This window comes from Chanos chanos, chromosome 13 (genome assembly GCF_902362185.1).
Source record: "Chanos chanos chromosome 13, fChaCha1.1, whole genome shotgun sequence".
NCBI lineage: Eukaryota > Metazoa > Chordata > Actinopteri > Gonorynchiformes > Chanidae > Chanos > Chanos chanos.
The window spans coordinates 19,919,847-19,939,382 of record NC_044507.1 but is presented as its reverse complement, the minus strand read 5'-3'; the positions used below and the strand labels follow the sequence as shown (position 1 = coordinate 19,939,382).

General features: G+C 43.5%; 1 protein-coding gene across 1 annotated transcript in view; it reads left to right on the top strand.

The window, feature by feature from the left end:
- Positions 1–13,944, top strand: part of tnrc18 (trinucleotide repeat containing 18) — a 56,334-nt gene extending 42,390 nt beyond the window's left edge. The window contains exons 19-30 of the mRNA XM_030789630.1: positions 433–836; positions 1,248–1,376; positions 2,371–2,515; positions 2,884–3,001; positions 8,095–8,170; positions 8,654–8,762; positions 9,395–9,511; positions 9,950–10,111; positions 10,357–11,693; positions 11,878–12,114; positions 12,289–12,363; positions 12,490–13,944. Coding sequence (XP_030645490.1) covers positions 433–836; positions 1,248–1,376; positions 2,371–2,515; positions 2,884–3,001; positions 8,095–8,170; positions 8,654–8,762; positions 9,395–9,511; positions 9,950–10,111; positions 10,357–11,693; positions 11,878–12,114; positions 12,289–12,363; positions 12,490–12,696 — 3,116 coding nt within the window. The 3' untranslated portion in view covers positions 12,697–13,944. The remainder of the gene's footprint in view (positions 1–432; positions 837–1,247; positions 1,377–2,370; positions 2,516–2,883; positions 3,002–8,094; positions 8,171–8,653; positions 8,763–9,394; positions 9,512–9,949; positions 10,112–10,356; positions 11,694–11,877; positions 12,115–12,288; positions 12,364–12,489) is intronic.
- Positions 13,945–19,536: the final 5,592 nt, after the last annotated feature.

Here is a 19,536-nt window from a genome sequence, read left to right as displayed (position 1 = left end):
GGCCCCCAGCGGAGTGAACCGCAGGCCTGCGTGGAATCAGACACAGCCCTCCTTATTAAAGGCCCATACCCCTTTTAAAATAACTGTTCTCTTGAATTCCTCTCCAGCATCTGGCCCTACTTATTTTTCTCCCCAAAGTACACATTATATTGTCATGTGTAGTTTTGGATGTCCCATTTCCGCATGACTGGAACACAAACCACTTTGAGTCTTGTTTAGTATAATAACATATCTCTCATTACGTTTCTCCAAAGAGGCTGCAATTATTCAGATGGAAGCCATTTAATATTGTCCTAGTCCCATATAGTTTTGTGTTGGTGTGACACAGTGAGTCTCTCATCTCTGCCTGGGCATGGTCGTGTACCGCACCACAACTGGATTATACAGCTATGATTGGCATGATCCAGCACTGTTGAATTTCTATTTCCTCAGGCCCAGAGTTTGAATACACCGACTCGGAGAGCGATGTTAAGATCAGGAAGAAGTTTCCGTCGTTGTTGCATGGGAAGAGATCCGTGCCCGAGCTTCCCCTTCTCCCCCCTGCCAGCGTCCTGCGTGAGGACTCCAGTCCCAGCAAGCGCGGGCGCAAGCCCAAGAAGCCGAAATCCCCGCGGGAGTTCGGTTTCGATTTCGGTCCCGACGGAAGCGACGATGAGCGCTGGACCCGCAGGAGGAGCGAGCGAATTTTCCTCCACGACGCTGCCCTGGCCAACCCCATGTCTCCCACCAACAAAACTCCTCTTCCCCTCCCCCCAAAACCAGCCCGCGGATCAAAATCTTCGCCGCAGAGTCCCAAAGAAGTGGCCAAAACCAAGGAGGCGAAAGAGCTCTGTAAGGTAGGCCCGTGTTGTACTAATGCAAACCCGCTTTGCCACTGGAGAGAAACAGCTAGAGTGTTTCCTATCAGCAGGTGTCCTGGTGCATTTGTAGCGCAAGGAAGATACCTGCTGGGAGTGTCATGTTATTGGACACAAAGGGTTGACTTGAGCTTGGCAGGCTACAATTACCAAAGATGGGTCTTCCACCCCCCCCCCCCCCCACACGCATTTCCCTTCAGCGATTGTATTGCACACCCAACATGATTACCCAGTAATGCTTGTTTTCCCGTCCACTGCTATGAAATATTAAATAAATAAACCATGTCAGGGTAACTATGACTGATTTCACTGTGGATTTGTCTAAGGCTTTTCAAAACCATTTGCTGTATTTCCCTTTTTTTTTTCTCCCCCTGTCACTGTGTCTCTCAGAAGAAGAGGGCAAAGGAGACCCCTCTTTGTTTGCCCCCTCCCCAACTCTCCAGCACCCCCTCGGAGAGCAGCACGGCAGCGCCTGTCAGCCCTGGACGAAAGAGCAAGGTCAAGCCAAAACCCAGAGAGGTAACCACTGCTTCCTGCCGCTTGCATCGCTAATCAAATGCTAATGATGATAAAGATGGCCGTACCCACCCTCCCCCCCCCACCACACACGCACACACCGCCTCCTGATAAAACGCCTAAATCCATTAGTACTACCTCTTACTGCATTAGCGTATGAAATTTATGTTTTATTGAGCAATAGCAAACACTTAAAAGGGCTTGAAAACAAGTGGACCAGCCGATGAATATTTTAAATGGGTCAGCCATTTTGTAGGCGCACGCGTGCTTGTGTGTGTGAGTGTGAGTGTGTGTATGTGTGTGGGCGAGTGTGTATCTGTCTAGAAAGGGCTGTTGGTAAAGTCGGTCCAGGAGAAGTGAACTGAACTGAAGAGGGATTTGAATAATTTTACCTGGCTGGCTGGAGGCCCTTCCTGCATCCCATGGGGAACCGCCATGCATTTGAATGAGCTGTGCATTCCGGGCCCCCTGTCCCACTCCGCTCAGGGCCGTTCTGAATAGCAGCCTGACTGATACAGGCTCCGCTGACAGAGCACGAGGCCCAATTAGTCCGCGCACGCAGCGGGAGCAGGAGAGGAACGAAATTAACTAAAGGACATTTCCAGCCGTCCATTTTTTTCCCCTCCACCCTGGACGTTGATTCATTCATTTGTTTTTAAATGTGTGATTCTTTTCTTTTGCTGTTGTTGTTGGGGAAGAAGAATTCTTGATTGCATTCACCCTGCCCCCCTGCTAGGTTATTTATATGTATGAATGGCATGCTGTAATACAGAGGCTGTGGCAGTCTCTTGGGTACTGTGGCATTTTGATTGCGAGAATCCTGCTTTCTAGTGGGGCAGAGCTTGTCACTCATCTAAATGGGTTTTGTAAAATCAATTCTTGCCACATAAGCATGTAAGTTTCGTCTTTCAAATTAAGCCAACAATGGCTCCGATGCTCGATATTTGAAATTGTCGGCTGGGCTTCAGCAGGCGTGTATGTATGCGTGTTCTCCCAGCAGGCTAGAGGGAAGGGCGGAGCTGTCAGTAAGCTTATGGAAAGCATGGCTGCTGATGAGGACTTTGAGCCCAATCAGGACTGCAGCTTCTCTGAGGATGAGAACCCTTCAGCGGGCAGACAGCCTGAAAGGCCCAGCACTCCTGGTGAGCGCATACACACACACACACACACACACACACACACATGCTTGGAGAATCTTCACTCAGATACAGATACACACATATATATTATACACACACAGAGCTGTGTTTCCGCTGTATCTCAGCAAAACTTGAGGTTGTTTCATTTCTATTCTTTAATGTTTAATTGCTGCTTTATGACTTCATCAGCATTCATAACACTTAAAAAAAAACATCTTTGACTAGCACATGACGCAAACATAATTACCCTCCACATCTTATCGTTTCTGTTTATAATTTTTAACACTCATCGAACCTGGTTACTTCCATTTGTTCTGAGTGCTTGAGAGACCGCCCAGCTGGGTTTGCTCATCCAACTCTATGTCTTTCAGCTCCTCGGAACTGCGTCATCGACAAAGACGAGCTCCAGGACGGACTACGGGTGCTCATTCCCATGGAAGACAAACTGCTCTATGCTGGACACGTCAGCACTGTCCACTCACCAGACATGTAAGGATGACCCCACCCGCTCACCGTTCCATTTTCCCCAGTTTCACCTGTTTCTCCATAGACATTCTCCACTCTTTGTCTCTCTTTCCAGAGAGACAAAGATGATTCTGTGTCTTGCTCGTAGGTGTTTGATTCACTTAGCAGAGAAAGTGCAGTTCTGCTATTACACAGGAGTAAATACCTTCTCCAGGTGATTGCCAATGGCTGAAATATGACTGCCTTGATCAGAGCAATGTTAAATCCACTCAGTGGAGCAACGTATCAGCTGTTCACCCTCCACTGTTTGGAGAACCAAAAAGGCGGAAAAACTAAATTTTTGTTTTATTGTAGCGGACACTCTTGTTTTCGCTGAAACAGTTTATTTTAAGCAATAGAAATATATTGTAAAACTTATTTTAAGCACATATGAGCCAACCTTTTAGTGTTTTAGAGGGTGGCCTTTGTATTTTTTTTGTGGTTTTTGTGGTTATTTGGGTTTGTTGTGAAACGTGTAGTCATGAAGTATGGATGTGGTTGCTAACAATATTGTCGAGGTAGTTTGCTAGTAGTGCTAGGCTAACGTCCAAAAGATCACTAATACTTTTTCAGTTCAAGGTAACAATTCAGCAGTGTTTTACTATCTGTTGACTTATTTGCACACAGTTTTACAAAAGTAAATAACAGGTACGTCATATCGGTATAACCAGCAGCAAACATATGGACTTGCCATGATAAGTGTTTATGACCCTGTCAGTAATTTGCCTCTTAACCCCCACAGTTCAAGAGTTCCACAATATACCATCGCTGATCTGTTAGTGACTTCTGCGGTCAACTGTAAACTGCTCCAAAGTTATTTGAAATATCAGGGCGTGGATGTGTCAGAGGTCATGTTTTACAGGATCAGAGTGCATTTCTTATGCATATTAGGAAGTTCTTAGCCGCTGTGTGCTAATATCTGATTTCCGTTTTCTATCTTTAAGTTCCAGGATTCCGTATTCTGTTTACTGGCAAGGCAAGTGTATTGGCAAGATGTCCCAAAAGAGATTCTTTTATTTCTTTTACGAAATTCCCCACGGGGGCCAAGATTGCTTGACAAACCTAGAGAAAAAAGATCCTTGGAGGCGGGAAAATCACTGCTTCCTTCCAGCGTTAGCGACAGCAGTAGCATCAGCGAGAGTATAACGCTCATCTGAACTCCCATGGGGGAGACCTATGCATTCTGTAGTGTTCTGAAGTGTTTTATCTGTCTCCATAATGTTTCGTCCGTTTTTTTTGTTTGTTTGTTTGTTTTTTAAGTTCAGTTTATCGTTAAAAGTTTCACACCAGTTTATCGACACTTGCCAGCTAAACAGTTTTTTTTTTTATCTCAGATTTTTGTCGTTACCGCTACCCGTTTACGCAACCGGCACCCCTACAGCGAAATTAATTCCTACGCTCATGAAATGTACTCATGTAATGCCAAGCATATTGTTTGTTTATTACAGAACATTATTACAAGCACCTGGGAAATATTGCAAGCTCTAAGTGTAACCTCATTTGTTTTCCATAACAGAAATCTCCCATAGCCTTTTGTTCCCACTGATTAGCAAGTGAAAGTCTATTGATGGGTTAGAGACTTCTGCTCAAAGTCGTCTCTACAAAGGCTAATCTAATTTAGACGAAATGTCAAACTGTTGAAGCATCTGGCCGGGGAGGCTCTAATGAGTGAGGCTCTGGTTCATTCCCGCCCTCAGTGAAAAAGCTGCGTCCTCCATTTTAGTTTCATTAGAAAAGCAGTCCCTGGTAGCTTCACGCCTGCTTTGAGCATGCAGCGCTAAAGCTAGTGTTACTCTGATCAGTTTTGGGCCCCTTTGTCAGCCTAGATTGAAACCCTCCCCCCAGAACAGCTCGTTCCCCCCAAATCATAGTGATCGATGATGTTTTAGTAAGCCGAAGAACTGAGGAAACAGAGATGCGTTCTCTGTAGTAGCCTCTGTAATATCACAAACACACATTCTGAGCGTGTTATCAGTCTACACAGTGTTTTGTGCTGGTGCTTTTGATGTACTTATTAGCTGTGAGTTTACATGGAATAACAAGAGATACACATCATGTTTGGCAGGGTGATAAACCCCCACCCAACTCTCTCCCTCCCTGCCTCCCTCCCTCCCTCCCTCTCTCCTTCTCTCTCTCTCACTCACTCCCCCTCTCCGTCACTAAAAATATCCTCCTCCCGCAGAGGAAGGTGCCTTTGTGCATGACTCTGCTTGATTCCCAGTCCTTAACTCCAGTGCTTCAAGGCGGACGGTTTAGTATGACAGTGAGAACTGGTTGTGTGAGGAGATTTAATATCCCTGCTGACGAGAGAGAGAGCGAGAGAGAGAGAGACGCTGTCGTGAAGAGGTTGACTGGAACAGATCGCTTGTTGTCCGACCCTACCTTCTGCAAATCTAATTCCACCATGGCTCGTGCTACACGACACCCTAAATGCGTAGAGAGATTGAAAATCCATTCGCGGGAGCCATTCAGATGTGTGCGTTTCGGGCTGCTGTTTATATGCCTTGTGCCTGTCTTCATTAGCGAGGGCCTGCGTCAGTATGTGAATAAACTGCCCCTCCTGTCCATCGCAGGAGACCAGTTATGTCTACAGGCATGAACGTATCCACAGCTGCGCCGCTGTTCTACGCCCCGGTCAGTAATTACGACAATCGATGGCAAATTAAAACCAGAATCTTGGGAGAGGAGAGGAAAAGTGGCTGTCCTCCTCGGAGCTGCTCCTTAGACAGAGCTCCGTGTGTAGAGACAGAAAAGACTGTTGGCAGGCCCATTGTCATGCGCAGGACACGGGAGGCATACTAATAGCACAGTCTCATTATTTATCGGGGTAATGGGTAAATGATTTGACGCTTTCTCCCCACCCTTCACTGATTTTCTCCTATTTGTGTATGTATGTATGTAAGTAATGTATGTAATGTTCTCTTGATTGAGTTTCTGAGTTGTGTGCGTATGCCTTAAAGAAAAAAAAAAAAGAAAGAAAGAAAATAGAGGTTTTCGCGTTTGCTCTCTAAATTTATCTCTCTTTCGGTTATAATTGTTGATCCCTCAGTAATTTTTTGCTTTTGTTTTTTTTTTTTCTTTCATTAGAAACATTCATTAAAGAAGAGCCTTATTTGCCCTTACATGGACCTGCTCATGATCCATGAATTGCTGTAAAATCTAAAATCACAAATCTTCAAACTGCTAAATAGGCCTAATTAATTTATTAATCGGTTAAATTTTTTTTCTGCTGAGAGAGTCATTACTTGTACCGGTTCAGAAGAGATCTTCGACTGAAAGGCATAAATGCCTCACAGTTCAAACAGTAGACTGCTTTTATTTTTACTTATGTAAACGGTGGACGTTAATAACCAGTCTCCTGAAAGGCAGACAGTTTAATCCTGCTGGATATGTCTCGATCCCATTGACATTATGCCCCTGTGGGAGCAGCCAGTCTGAATTTACCCTCTGCCTTTAGATCCAACCAATAGGAAACCTCCCAGCAGAACCCTCCCCCCTTTGCCCCAGCCTCGCTTCGTCTCCCAGGAGAGTCTGTTACCACTGGAGTAGGAAGTGTTTTGTGGGGTGGGACTCCTATATCACCCCCCAAGCCCATGTGGTAGTAATGAGACTGTCACATAGTGACAGGCAGGCTTGACAGCTGGGCATGGGTCTTTACTTGAACCACAGTCATCTCGTGAATCCAGATATAGGGGAACAGAAAGAAGGTCACACATCTTAAATTTTATTTTATTTTATTTATTTATTTGCGTATTACAGGCAGACAACTTGTATACTTGTATACTTGTTGTCAGCTCAAAGCAGCTCTGTGCTGTTCCTCTCATTCTCCTCAGGGCTGCAGCTACCATTTTCCATCATATCTTCCTGAAAAAAAATCATACACAAACATATCACAACTCGTATATCTCTTGGAAAAAGTAGATTAACATTCCTTCAATATTACTCAAAGATCTTTTGAAAAAGACAAAAAAAAAAAAAAAAACCCAAAGCTTCCTTTATAGATTAAATTTTCCAGCTCACAACAAGGGACTCCCTCTGTTTTCTGTCTGTCTCTATATGCGGGTCCAGAATGGACCAGAGTGAGACTCCTCTCTACCCACACAGTGGCTCAATGTAGCAGTGCCTCTTATAGACATCCTTCCACCCCCTCAATAGAAGAAAATCAAATGTCATTTTCTTCCTTTCTTTTTTCTTTTCTTTTCTTTTTTTTGTTCCATGTCAGAACCTATTTTTGTTCTCTTGCTCCGGGTCTGATCCAAAAGACAAGCTTTTGACTCATCTCGCATATCCCAGCAGCCCTGGTTCTCTTTGACAGTAAAGGAAATCAAATAGTCACAGAAAGGATGAACTTATCAGACAACAAATTCTGAAAAGAAAAGCTCCTTCAAATCCAGTCCCCAAGGATTAGCCTGGGTAGATAGAAAGAAGGAGAGAGAGAAAGAGAGAGAGAGAGAGCATAGAAAGCCTAGTTCCGTGGGGTATTCTGTAGAAAGCACTGTTCAAAGCCCTGCCCGGTCCTCTGAGGAGAACTATCATCAGGTTAGAACAGCTACAGCACTAAAACTGCGCACAGGTCAGCCCTTTTTCTGCCTCAGACATAGCTGAGTTTATATTCAGTGCAGGGTAAAATTATACAAAATGAACCCAAATGGCCTGTGTATTTCAGCCAGTAGCGTCTTAATTTCATCCATTTTTGGCTTGCTTATTTATTTATTTATTTATTTATTCATTCATTCCTGTGCTCCCTGCATGGTTTGAAATTGAGAATTACTTTTTTCGACAGTGTGTGCCTGGTTTATATTGTGGTTATGCTTTTATGTAATTGGGCTCCATTAAGAGATAGGCATTTTGAGTTTATGGTTAACTGATGATCACACATATTGGGTCTGTTTAACTGTCATGTATGTATGCATTTGTTTATTTCAGAGATGTTGCGAACATATATGTGCCTTTGTGTGTGTGTGTACGCGTGCGGGTGTGTTTAGTCTTAGCCGGGAGGTTCATTTACCACTCGGGCCCTGCCTGTCAGGCACAGCTGGTCAGAGTGTGAGCTAATGACCGTGTCTGCTGTCTCACAGATACAGTGTGGTGGTGGAAGGGGAGCGTGGAAACCGTCCTCACATCTATTGCCTGGAGCAGCTGCTGCAGGAAGCGGTCAGTACAGCACCGTGTCCTTCTACATACACTAATGATCTACACACATGTCCTACCGCGGACGTCTTGTATGCCCGGCCAGGGGCGTGCTTCATACTGCTGTCTCTCCCCGCTAAAAGCCCCGTGGCATGCCTTAAACACTGGACCACTTTAGTAGCGCCTTCCGCTGCTGTTAAGGCTAAGGGCATGTTTTGGTTTGCTACTTGGGACTGTTGTTTTAGGCGGGCCTCACCCGACTAATGTAATGCAGGAAGCAGGGCTCTGCCAGAAGCAACTGCAGCCCCAGCAGCCTGTCCAAGACAGGTTATTAAAATGTTTCCTTGCCAGATAATGATTCATTAGACTGATAGGAGGAGAATTAAGAGAAGTCCCCTATGCATTTTAATGTAGATTAACGGTAACCGGTCATTTCAGCTTAAACGGCTGAATGTGCTGATTTGACTTCTGCTCTTGGATCACGCCTCCCTCTCTCTCATCCTGCAGATTATTGATGTGAAACCTCCTTCAGTGAGGTATCTCCCTCAGGGGACCAGGATTGCAGCGTACTGGAGCCAACAGTACCGCTGTCTGTACCCGGGCACAGTTGTAAGAGGTAAGGGCTTCTCTCCACATTCAAATCTGAGTCTCTCAGCTTAATGACAGCAGGCAATTCATCATCACGGTTCACACAGATCTGAATCTGACTCTCCAACTTTCTCAGCTCGCAAAAAAAAAAAAAAAAATTACACAAAGCTGCACTGTTGTGCACTTCAGTAAGGTAACCTTTCAAGCAGTGCCTTGTTTTTTTTTTATTTGCTTTAATATAAAGCTTTTAGTCAAGCTTGGAGGTATAGCCAGATAAACTGGAAGAAGCCCTGGGGAATGGGGGCTGATGTGGTTTTAGCTTCTTGCAGGCCTTGGCTCTATTATTTATTTTCCCTCCCGCCAAGGAAGGAGAGAGCTGGAGGCCTGTCAAAAAACCTCTTAAGAGAGAAAGCCGTGTCTACCACCACTGTGGAAGCCAGTGAGAATGAAAAGCCCCCCTGTATGTTACTCTGTGGGTCTAACGCTCTTCTCCTGCGCTAGACCAGTGAGAAATGTGTGGTTGTCACAATTTGACATTTGTTCATTTTCTATGGCACTGTTTGCTGTCTTGGTCACTGGAAATGTAAATTGAAATGATGTATGTTCATGTGTATGAATCCTTTTTGTTCCCTGGCCCCTCCCTCTGGCAACCGTCTCCAGGGAGCCCTGACATGGATGAAACCGATGACTTGATAACAGTGGAATTCGATGATGGAGACACAGGCCGGATTCCACTGTCACATATTCGACTTCTTCCTCCAGACTACAAGATCCAGTGTGAGTACTCGGACCTGTTAACAAAGGCAAACCTCATGATTTGGGAGAAGAAGAAGAAGAAAAAAAACTTTCTGAAGGAGAGCCAGTCAGGGAAAAAAAAGCACATTTAACATAACCTAAAATGTCCAAGTTCTGTAAACAGGCCATAAGCGCATTATTTGATTTGGACTCAACACAGCCGGTCATTTGTTTGGTTTTGCTCTTCAAGCTTGATGACGGATTAATCAAAAAAAAAAAAACGAAAAAAAACTTTCTCCCAAGTGGCAAGTCAGTTGCATGTTGTTGATATTATTGTTGATAATTTTTCTTTTAAAAGTCAAAATGATCATTTTTGGATGCCTACATATTTCTTTTCTAACTGGCACTCTTCTTTTTATGAAATGGTATTTATTCTTGGCATAGTCCAAACTCAGAATGGGACTTTTTTTTCCCCCACAGGTGCTGAGCCATCCCCTGCCCTACTAGTAGCCAGCACTAAAAGACGAGGCAGGAAATCCAGTAAAGATGTTCCTGAGAGCAAAGAGACGGGTCCTAAAACAACCGAGGAGACAGGGGCACCAAAGAGCAGAGGAAGAGGGCGAAAGCCCAAACCCAAGCCTGGTAATTAGTACTAAACAGACATGCTAAAGAAATTCAGATGACACAGTTATCAAAATGGCATGTTCCACAGATAGTATTGGAATTACTGAACTAAGACAAAGTGCCATGAGTCTACAAATGTGAATTAGATCTGTGTTGTTTTTTTTTTGTTTTTTTTTCTTATTGACATTAAATCATGAGAGTCTATGAGGGTCAGTATTTTTGCTCAGGTGTGTTAAAACCTTCCCTCCGGTGCTGTATTCCAGAGCCTGAGGTGGCTCCAAAGGAGTGTGAAAAGGCTGATACACCAACTCCTGCTCAGACCCTGGAAAAGCCTCTTTCAACTCAGCAACCCAGTGGCCCGAGGACAGCCAGGAAGAGCCAGCAGGCCAACACTGCCAGCCCCTCTATCCCAGTACCAGGTGAATGCCAAAAGAAAACCACGGGAGTGAAGGCCCCGGCCAAAGTGCGGTCCCAGACACAGTCCGTCTACGCGTCGCCACTTTACGGAAAAGTCCTCTCGGTGGATCTCTATAATGACCCATCCACGTCACTGGCCTCGTTCATGTCCAACAACGAAACGGGTAACAACGCAGCAAAAGGGAAACCAGTGAAGCGAGCACGCAAGAGCGAAGAGCTTCAAGAGACAGCGGGATTTAACCCGAAGCCTCAGCGGAAACAGCCCCAGACGGAGCTGCTGATCAAGCTCGACCACGAGGGGGTGATGTCACCCAAAACCAAAAAGACCAAAGCCCTGATGATGATGGAGGGTCAGAACCTCTGTAAAAGAGAGAACAAGCCTGTGATGGGCGTCGGCTACACAACAGTGACCACGACACCAGCCAGTGAGAAATCGGTGAAGTCTAAGACAAAGCTCGCTGAATCAGCACCCCCTAAGACTGACAGTGTGTCTACATATAGCGTGCGTAAGCTGAGCACCAGTAACGAGGGGGTTGTTAAAGTGAAAAGCTCTGGAGAAAAGGAGAAGGCAGAGGTCGACTCTGCTAGCAGTAGTAGCAGTAGCAGCAGCTCCGAATCAGAGGGAGAAGAGGAGGTGGCCTCGCAGGAGAAGAATTCCAAACAGGACACAAGCTCCACCAGCTCCCGTGCCTCCAGTCCCACCTCCTCTAATTCCTCTAGCTCCTCTTCCAGCAGCTCCTCTTCCTCTGCTGGCTCTAACTCTTCATCCTCTTCCTCTTCCTCATCCACCACCACGGACGAAGAGTCATCCTGCAGCTCGGACGAAGAGACCCCTGGTCCGTCGCAGACCTCTCCCCCATCTGAGCAGACCCTCCCACAAGAGGAAGAAGTTGAGGAGGACATGGAGAAATCGGAGCTGCAGCCTGAGGCCCACTCAGCCACCCCTAAGACTCCGAAACAGCAGCCCGCTCAGAAACAGCAGCAGCAGCAGGCTAAACCGCAGAGGCAGCAGAGGCTGAAACAGCAGGGCAGTGGCCGACCAAAGAAACGCGAGGGCATTCACCTCCCCACCACCAAGGAGCTTGCCAAGAGACAGAGACTTCCCTCTGTGGAGAATAGACCCAAGATATCTGCCTTCCTACCAGCAAGGCAGCTTTGGAAGTGGTTTGGAAAGCCCACACAGGTGAGCTCAGGTTGCAGCCCCATTGGCTCTAATGGATAGCTTTTGTACTGGTTCTTACAGTTAGTGCTAAGAATGTCTCTCATGTCTTGGCCCATATGTACTATGGTTGGCGGTAGTGAATTTTTGCTGTGGAGTTGCAGTGTGAGCAGACTTTTTTTTTTTTTTTTTTTACCTTTTTCCACAGAGACGAGGAATGAAGGGCAAGGCAAAAAAGTTATTCTACAAGGCCATAATGCGTGGGAAGGAAATGATCGGTATCGGGGACTGCGCTGTGTTCCTGTCTGCTGGTCGACCTAACTTGCCCTTCATCGGACGTATCCAGAGCATGTGGGAGTCCTGGGGCAACAACATGGTTGTCCGTGTCAAGTGGTTCTACCATCCAGAGGAAACAAACCCTGGCAAGAAACTCCATGACAAAAAGGTAACATTTTTCACCTTTGGTATGGTAGACAAAACGATTTGTCTACTGTATGTAAAGCAGGAAATCGCATCAGGTTCCCATGTGTAGCGACATATGGTTGTATCCCTCTTCTCCATCACATTCCTCTCGCTGTCCTTATTTGTGGTTTCTCACCAATGTAACTTCTCTTTATAGAACTGGGATCAGTTGTCAGGCAGGAGCCTCCCTGCCGCTCTACAGGCTTCCAGCCAGAGGAAAGATTTCATGGAGGTGAGAAGTTTCTGAGTTCTCTCTGAATATCTGTCTCTTCCCTTGCACATAGAACAAAAAACACACACACTGTCTCCACTGTAAGGGGTTAAGATTCCATAACCTGAAGTGCTTTCTTCCTTTCAGCGAGCCCTGTATCAGTCCTCACACATCGATGAGAACGACGTCCAGACCATCTCTCACAAGTGTCTGGTGGTCAGCTTGGAGCAGTACGAGCAGATGATTAAAACCAAGAAGTACCAGGACAGCGAGGACCTGTACTACCTGGCAGGCACCTACGAACCTACCACTGGAATGATTTTTAACACTGATGGGGTGCCTGTCATCTGCTGAAAAAAAAAAAAAACTCCTTGTGTTTAAAACCCTCCCAAACCCTTATTCCAAATCCCTCAGCTCTCAAGACTTGCACACGACAACAAGAATGATAAAAAAAAAAAGAAAAGATGAAAATCTTTACAGAATTTTAAGGGCTGGTGAGATGTGAGAACTGCCATTTGAACCCTCCAGATTGGACTAACTTGGAAGAAATACTGATGAAGAAACAGAGTCTTAGAGTGAGACTGCTGTAACTCTTAATTGGATGAAAATTGGAGAGTGCCCCAACCGAATGTCGTCTGTGAAGATGTATTCACACTTTGTTTCAGTGACTTCAAACGTATTCGAGTCTACGGCAGCTTGCTATCTGTCAGTATTGTTCAGGATGTGCTTAGAGGAGCCCAGATGGCCAACCGGGAGGACGTCTCAAAACCTGCTAATGGAGCACAATTCGTTCTCGTTTTGATCCGACGAGGACTCTGGCGGACGAGAGAGGGCCTCTGTCTTTTGGAAGCTCCCGTTGAGCGTCGCAGTGGAGAGGGACTGTGTGCCAGAAACGTATTTAAGGTCAACTGCATGTGCACAGCTGAGCCCCTCTGTCTCAACCATCACCAGCACAGCTCAAATGGAGGTGACACTCCTCCAGTGGGGCCGAGTCTCCAGGGCGAGAGAAGGCTGCTTGGAGACGGGCATCCTGGACGCAGGGACCAGCTCGTTGTGTGAATGATCCAAGTTGACAAGCTGTGTAAGACTGTAGTCAGATTCTACCCAGAAAGCTATCGCCAACCACCCGCCATGTTGTTCAGGGAACTCCTGGAAAAACCAGGCTTAAGTTGAGGGCTGCAAAACATGACTGGGCAAATGATACAGTTCAGACTCTTAAAAGAAATGGACCATATGGGGGCAACCATATTTTGGGAAGAGCGTTGATATGAAGCACTTAAAGAAAGATATATACTGAGAAAGAAAGAGAGAAAAACGGAAAACTATTCCTTACTGATTCCCTAAAAGGTAACTGGTCCGTGCAGCAGGTGGATCTTTTGGTGGGAAGTTGTGCGAGTTGACCTATAGCTAGCCCAGCAGGTTAATGGGAGCACTCAGGCTACCATTAGCCTTAGGCTGTGAGAGGTCCCTCTATGTGAACCGAGGTTGGCCAGGCTACAGAGGGGCATCCTAACATTGTATAGATAGCTACGTCTGTAAATAAACACACTCGCGCTATATAGACGGTGTAGACAAACACACATTTTATTTTCATGTACCATAGATTTTTTTGTGAGATTAATATTTTTAAAGAGGTTAAAGAAAAAAAGAGCTTTAATAAACTGTGAATAAAGTCTGAAATTAAAGAAAAAAAAATCAGGAACTCAGAGGTTTTAGATTTAGGATCTCAGAATTTGTTACTGGAACTTCGTAGAGTATCCCACTACATTAACGACATGTATACAAATAGTAACATTACAAACTTACCATTACAGAACTATGGGCTTTATGTAGTTAGACACAGTATTCAGTTCCTAATGTAGACAATACTGCAGTTTTACAACAGTAAGCACTTAAATTCTGCCCTTGGCCTCGTTTTGGACAGATTTCCCTTGACAATCTGCAGCATAGGTAGACTTTTCAATGCTCCTTGCATGTCAGAGAGAAAGAGAACAAGATTTCTACTCCTCAGGCACCACCAGATCAGGCTGTATACTTGATTATCACAATTCTGTGGCCATAACAACAGATGGATCAGACATGTCTATTTTTTGTTTGTTTGGTTTTTGTTTTTTGTTTTTTTGGGGGTTTTTTTTTTTTTTTTTTGCTTGGCTTTCATTCTTTTTTTTTCCTCTCTTTTTTTTGAGCATTCCTGTTATCTTTCACCCAATCTCTCTCCCTGTAGAAAGCAATTACATCTCATGCATGAAAGCACTTTGTTGGAAAAGACAAATAGCTGAGAAGCACAGTGATGAGACAAAAAAAAGACATTCACGTTTGAGGATGGAAGGGGGTGGGGGGGGGCTTGGAGACTGCTCTGCTGGAAGCTGCTGTCTTTCTACCTGTGCACCCTCGAGAGCACTTATTTCCCCTAAATCTGCTTCCCCCCCCCAAAACTATAGACACCCCCATTCCCAATCACCTGCTAATTCTGGTCTATGGCCTTAATAGCCTTAACTTTGGTCCTTGAGAGAGGCCGCACAGAGAGGGGTTTTTTTTTTTTCCGAATCACAGTTCGACACAGAATGTCGCTCCTTGTAAATAGGGTCCCACAGATTGATATTGTATTCCAAAGAAAGCATCGTCAGTCACCCAGGGCACCGGCACGTAGAGCTGGACCAGGCTATTTATTCACTGCTTCTCTAATCAAGACCAGTCAAATGCGTTTGATTTATGGCATCATTACATGTTGAGGATGTTTGTTTTTTGGGTAGTTTTTTTTTTTTCCAGCATTCGTGAACATTCACTTTCTTAATTGTGTGTGTGGGGGGGGATTTGTTTTTGTTTTTGTTTTTTGCTCTTCTTCCTCTTTACCTGTGCCTCATATTTATGTACTGAGGTGCTGAAGAATGTTAATTCATTTTTTTAATTGGTTGGACCTTTTTTTTTTTTTTTTTTTTTTTTTTGCTTCCGATCAAAAAACCTTAGTGTTTCATACTGGGTGGGTAATATTCTCTATGAGTTTGTGTCGTAACCACCCAGATTAGATTAGAACGTGAATGTGGAAGAAAAACACAACGGATGAGGAGAATACTCCTCAAAAGAAAAAAAAAAAAAAGAACTTTCAATTGTGGTTATTACGTCAAATTCAGAGAAAGAAGTGAGAGGCTGAGGATTTGTTGAGCTTGTTTGTTTGCCTACAGATGCTTCATATCTTTGTTTATGTGTGTGTGTGTGTGTGTGTGTTTGTATGCGTGTATGCGTGTGTGTGTGTGTGTATGCGTGCGTGTGTGTGTGTGTATGCGTGCGTGTGTGTGTGTATGCGTGTGTGTGTGTGTGTGTGTAGAAGAGTAAATGTGTCTATCAGTTACATGTGCTGCATTATCTCATGGAGTATTTAGCCAAATCTCTGCAATGCCACCTTCTTTTCTACCTCCCTCTGCAATGCTACGTGTCATCCTTTCATCGCTTCAGAATTTGTCCTCTCCACTTGTGTTTGCAGTACAGTTTTGTACATCATCAGTCCATAAACCTCTGTTCACATGAACATGTTTTCCTTTTCAACACCACCGCTGTACCTAAATATCTGTTGCCATATGAATCTCACATTTTTTTTTTTTTTCGTGGATATTATTTTAATTTGTCATTTGAGTGCTGTGTGTGGTTGTTCTTTCCTTTGACCTTTTTTTGGGGGGAAAGGAGGTAGACAAACAAACAGAAAAAAAGGGATGGGACACTATAGACTTTTTAGGGCTCTGCAGTATTGCTGTACTTCTTTATATTGTAGAAATATGACAACACTATTGCATATATAGAGTATATCAGCAGATACAGTCTGAAATATGTGGGGTTTTTTTTCATGTATGTTTCATATAGCATTGCCCAGTCTCTCTTAAAGAGATGATATCTTGTTGATATTCAATAGGTTGTATTTCTTAACATGTTAATCATTATATGTTGTCGTGAGGTAAAAAGAAAAACAAATATATATATATATATATATATGTGTATGTATATATATATATTCTTCTTTGTATCAGGTTCGGACTGTTTTCAAAGCTGTTGTTTAGTTGATTTTTTTTAACTGACCCAAAGCTGACAAAAATGGTGCCAAAAAAATCTAGTAGTTCACCTAAATCAACAATGACTGACTGAGCAGTCCTCCGGCCCAGCACCCTCTCTGATTTATAGAGGGGTCTTCTTTTTTCATATTGAGCTGTACAAATAAAGTGCCCCTCAAAACAAAGTTTACTCTAAGCTTGAGTGGAGCTCTAAAGCACTTTTTAGAATATTTCTGTGTCTGCATGCTTTAGCTATAGCAATTTTAGCAATTAAGCCTTTTGGAATGGCATTTTAGCAGAGCAATCAACTAACACACACACACACACACACACACACACACGACCCATGCAATGTAAAGATAGTGTGTAGATGGAAGCCCAGTCTCCTTTTCCTATATGTAAAACTTGCTGTCCGTTTAGACATGTCTTTAGATCGCCGTGAGAAACAGCGGCCTCTACTGGACACTGCAAGGTTAGGCAAGTGAGCAAGCAACATCTGCAGGGAAATATGTAAATAAGTCAGTCCTTGGTTAGGGTCTTTTTTTTGAGATGATAAGCTCTTAGTCATGAAAATGAGGGCAGAGGAGATTAATGTAAGTGAATGTCTCCTGATCCTCCTCTCCCTCTGTGTCTTTGTACAGGTGTGTGGGCCATACAGAAAACCACCACGCAGATAGCCACGAGCAATGTGTGTTTTATTAACCAGTACCTGTTATATATACACATATGTCATGACTATGCGAGCTGGTCGTCTCTTTCACAAGCAGATGCACTAACTCGTGAGAATTATACCAGCTGTGTACCAGAGAGCCGGGCATTTGTTTTTGTATGTTTTCGGTTTTTTGTTTTGTTTTGTTTTTTGCTTTTTGCTTTTTTTTTCCCAGATGGAACGTTTTATTTGATTTTTTTTTTTTTTTTCTAAACCAGCTTTGTTTTCTTAATGTTGCATATTCCTGCTCCTGTCCATTTGATAATTTTTCTAATCATGTTTCTCCCCTCTCAAAGCAATTGTTCTCCGTTCTTAATGTGCAATACTGCTGACTTCTGTTTCTGTGAGGTAGCTGCTAGTAATGGATAGAGAGTGTTAATGAGTGAGGGAGGAGAGAAAAGAGAGAAAGAGAGAGAGAGAAAGAGAGTGAGGGCGTGGACTGGAGGCTGGTCCTTCACTGGTCTTCGTCTGCTGTTCCTTCTGTATCGCTAAGGTCCTGTTACAAAAAAAAAAGAAAAAAAAAAAAAAAAGAAAAGTTATAGTTTTAAAGTAATTATTTTGAAATGTTAAAAGCATCAAGGTTTTGTAAATGATCCTTTATGAGAGGGGGAGATAACTACAGATATACTTTGTACACACATATAATCTTGTAAGAAAACAATGACGAAGAATAAATTTTTAAAAAAATGAATTACAAACGTGAAATATTGCTGTTCACCTGTGTGTAAACTTCACTGAATTGACCTTTCTTTTTTTTTAACAGAAACAAAACAACAACAACAACCAACTTAATCAGTGTTTTTCTCTTCAGTTCTTTTAGTAACTCAATATTTTCTAGTTCATCAATAAATGGATAAAAAGTCATTCATTTGTGTGGCTTTTTTTTTTTTAAGTGTGTGTGTAACTTGTCCACTTCTTATTAGACTGCTAAGTGTTTTATTTCTTCAGTCTTTACCTTATATAGTCTTATCTTTCCACACAGTCAACAAAGTTAGTGCCATTATTTGGGGAAGAAAGGTTGTTTAACATCAGAGAAACCTTCCCTTATAGTTCTGTTCTTTAAGTTTTATTCTTTAAAAAAAAAACACACACACACAACTTTTTACTTGGAACTATTCATACTTGACTAACAGTTCTATGACCAGTAGCTATTGTTGATTTGAAGGTCTGCTGCTTTGCTCTGGTGAGGAAGCTCCCACCAGTTTTAAAACGTGTTCCACTGACCGCCTCTGTGGCTTCTGCTGGAGCATTACTGGGCGTTGAGTGTGAGTGAGTGGGGCTGGCCAGACTGCTGTCTGAAAGCCCAGTAATGAGCGCTGAAGTGGAGCTCACCTTACCTCGCACATCACGGCCAGCGTAATGATAGTCGCCGCTGTATTGAAAAGCATAAATAGTTTCCATTTACAATGCACTAGTTGGGTGCATTAAATGCAATTTATCCTCCAACACAGACCATATTGTAATGGTTAAATTGAGGGGTTCTTGGTCTCTGAGTAGCTGGCAGACAATTGCAGGTTATGCTACTCATCAAAAGCACATATTGTGGCATTCAAATGAATGTTATTCGGGTCGCGTTAGCTTGTTGACGTGGATTTCTGAAACTGAAGGTCATTCATTATTTCGTTCCTTTTCTTTTTCTGGTGTCGTTTGTTTTCTGGCATCAGAGTGGAGTTTGAGGGTAGTGTCTCCTTTGGCAAGAAACAAACAAACAGAGAAGCATTACCTACATATGCACGAAGCATTGCTGGGGCACAAGTCCATCCCTGCTGACGGGAGTTCTTGCCCTTGTTTCATGAGAGCTGACTTTCATAAAATGGAATGCTATTCAACAGCTTATAAAAACATAACATACAAACAAAACACACAAAATGATAGATAATAGATCATAGAAATAACACATGTATACACGCGCGCACACACACACACACACGCGTGCGCGCACACACAGGTATGGGTAAAATGTCTGTTAATGACCATGTGACTAATTTTTCACATGAGAATGAATGTGAAGGGCAGTTTGTATTGTTAGTGTGTACACAGGTTAATAAGCTAAACTGTGGGACCCCGTGACAGGAGAACTCAAATGCTTTGTGGAGAGAGACGTCAGCATTATTTTGGGTTGGAAATGACTAGGACGTTGACCATCTGAGGTCATTTCAACAGTGTTCAACTGGTTTTGAGAGATTTTGCAAACTGACATGGACTTGAACTTTAAAAACAAAAATTCCTTTGTTTTAAAAGATCGTCTCAGCCAGCCATTTTAAATTTAAACTTTTCCTCCTTATCAGGGAACGAAAAAAAAAACAAAGCAGCAGCGTTCAGAGATTCACATGAAGTATGATGATGGGATGTGAGAAGACATTTCTTTGATTTTGCACGTAATGGAATAAAATTAGCATAATGCAATCTAATGGAAGTGCCTCCTAATTTTATTACTGGCAAAAT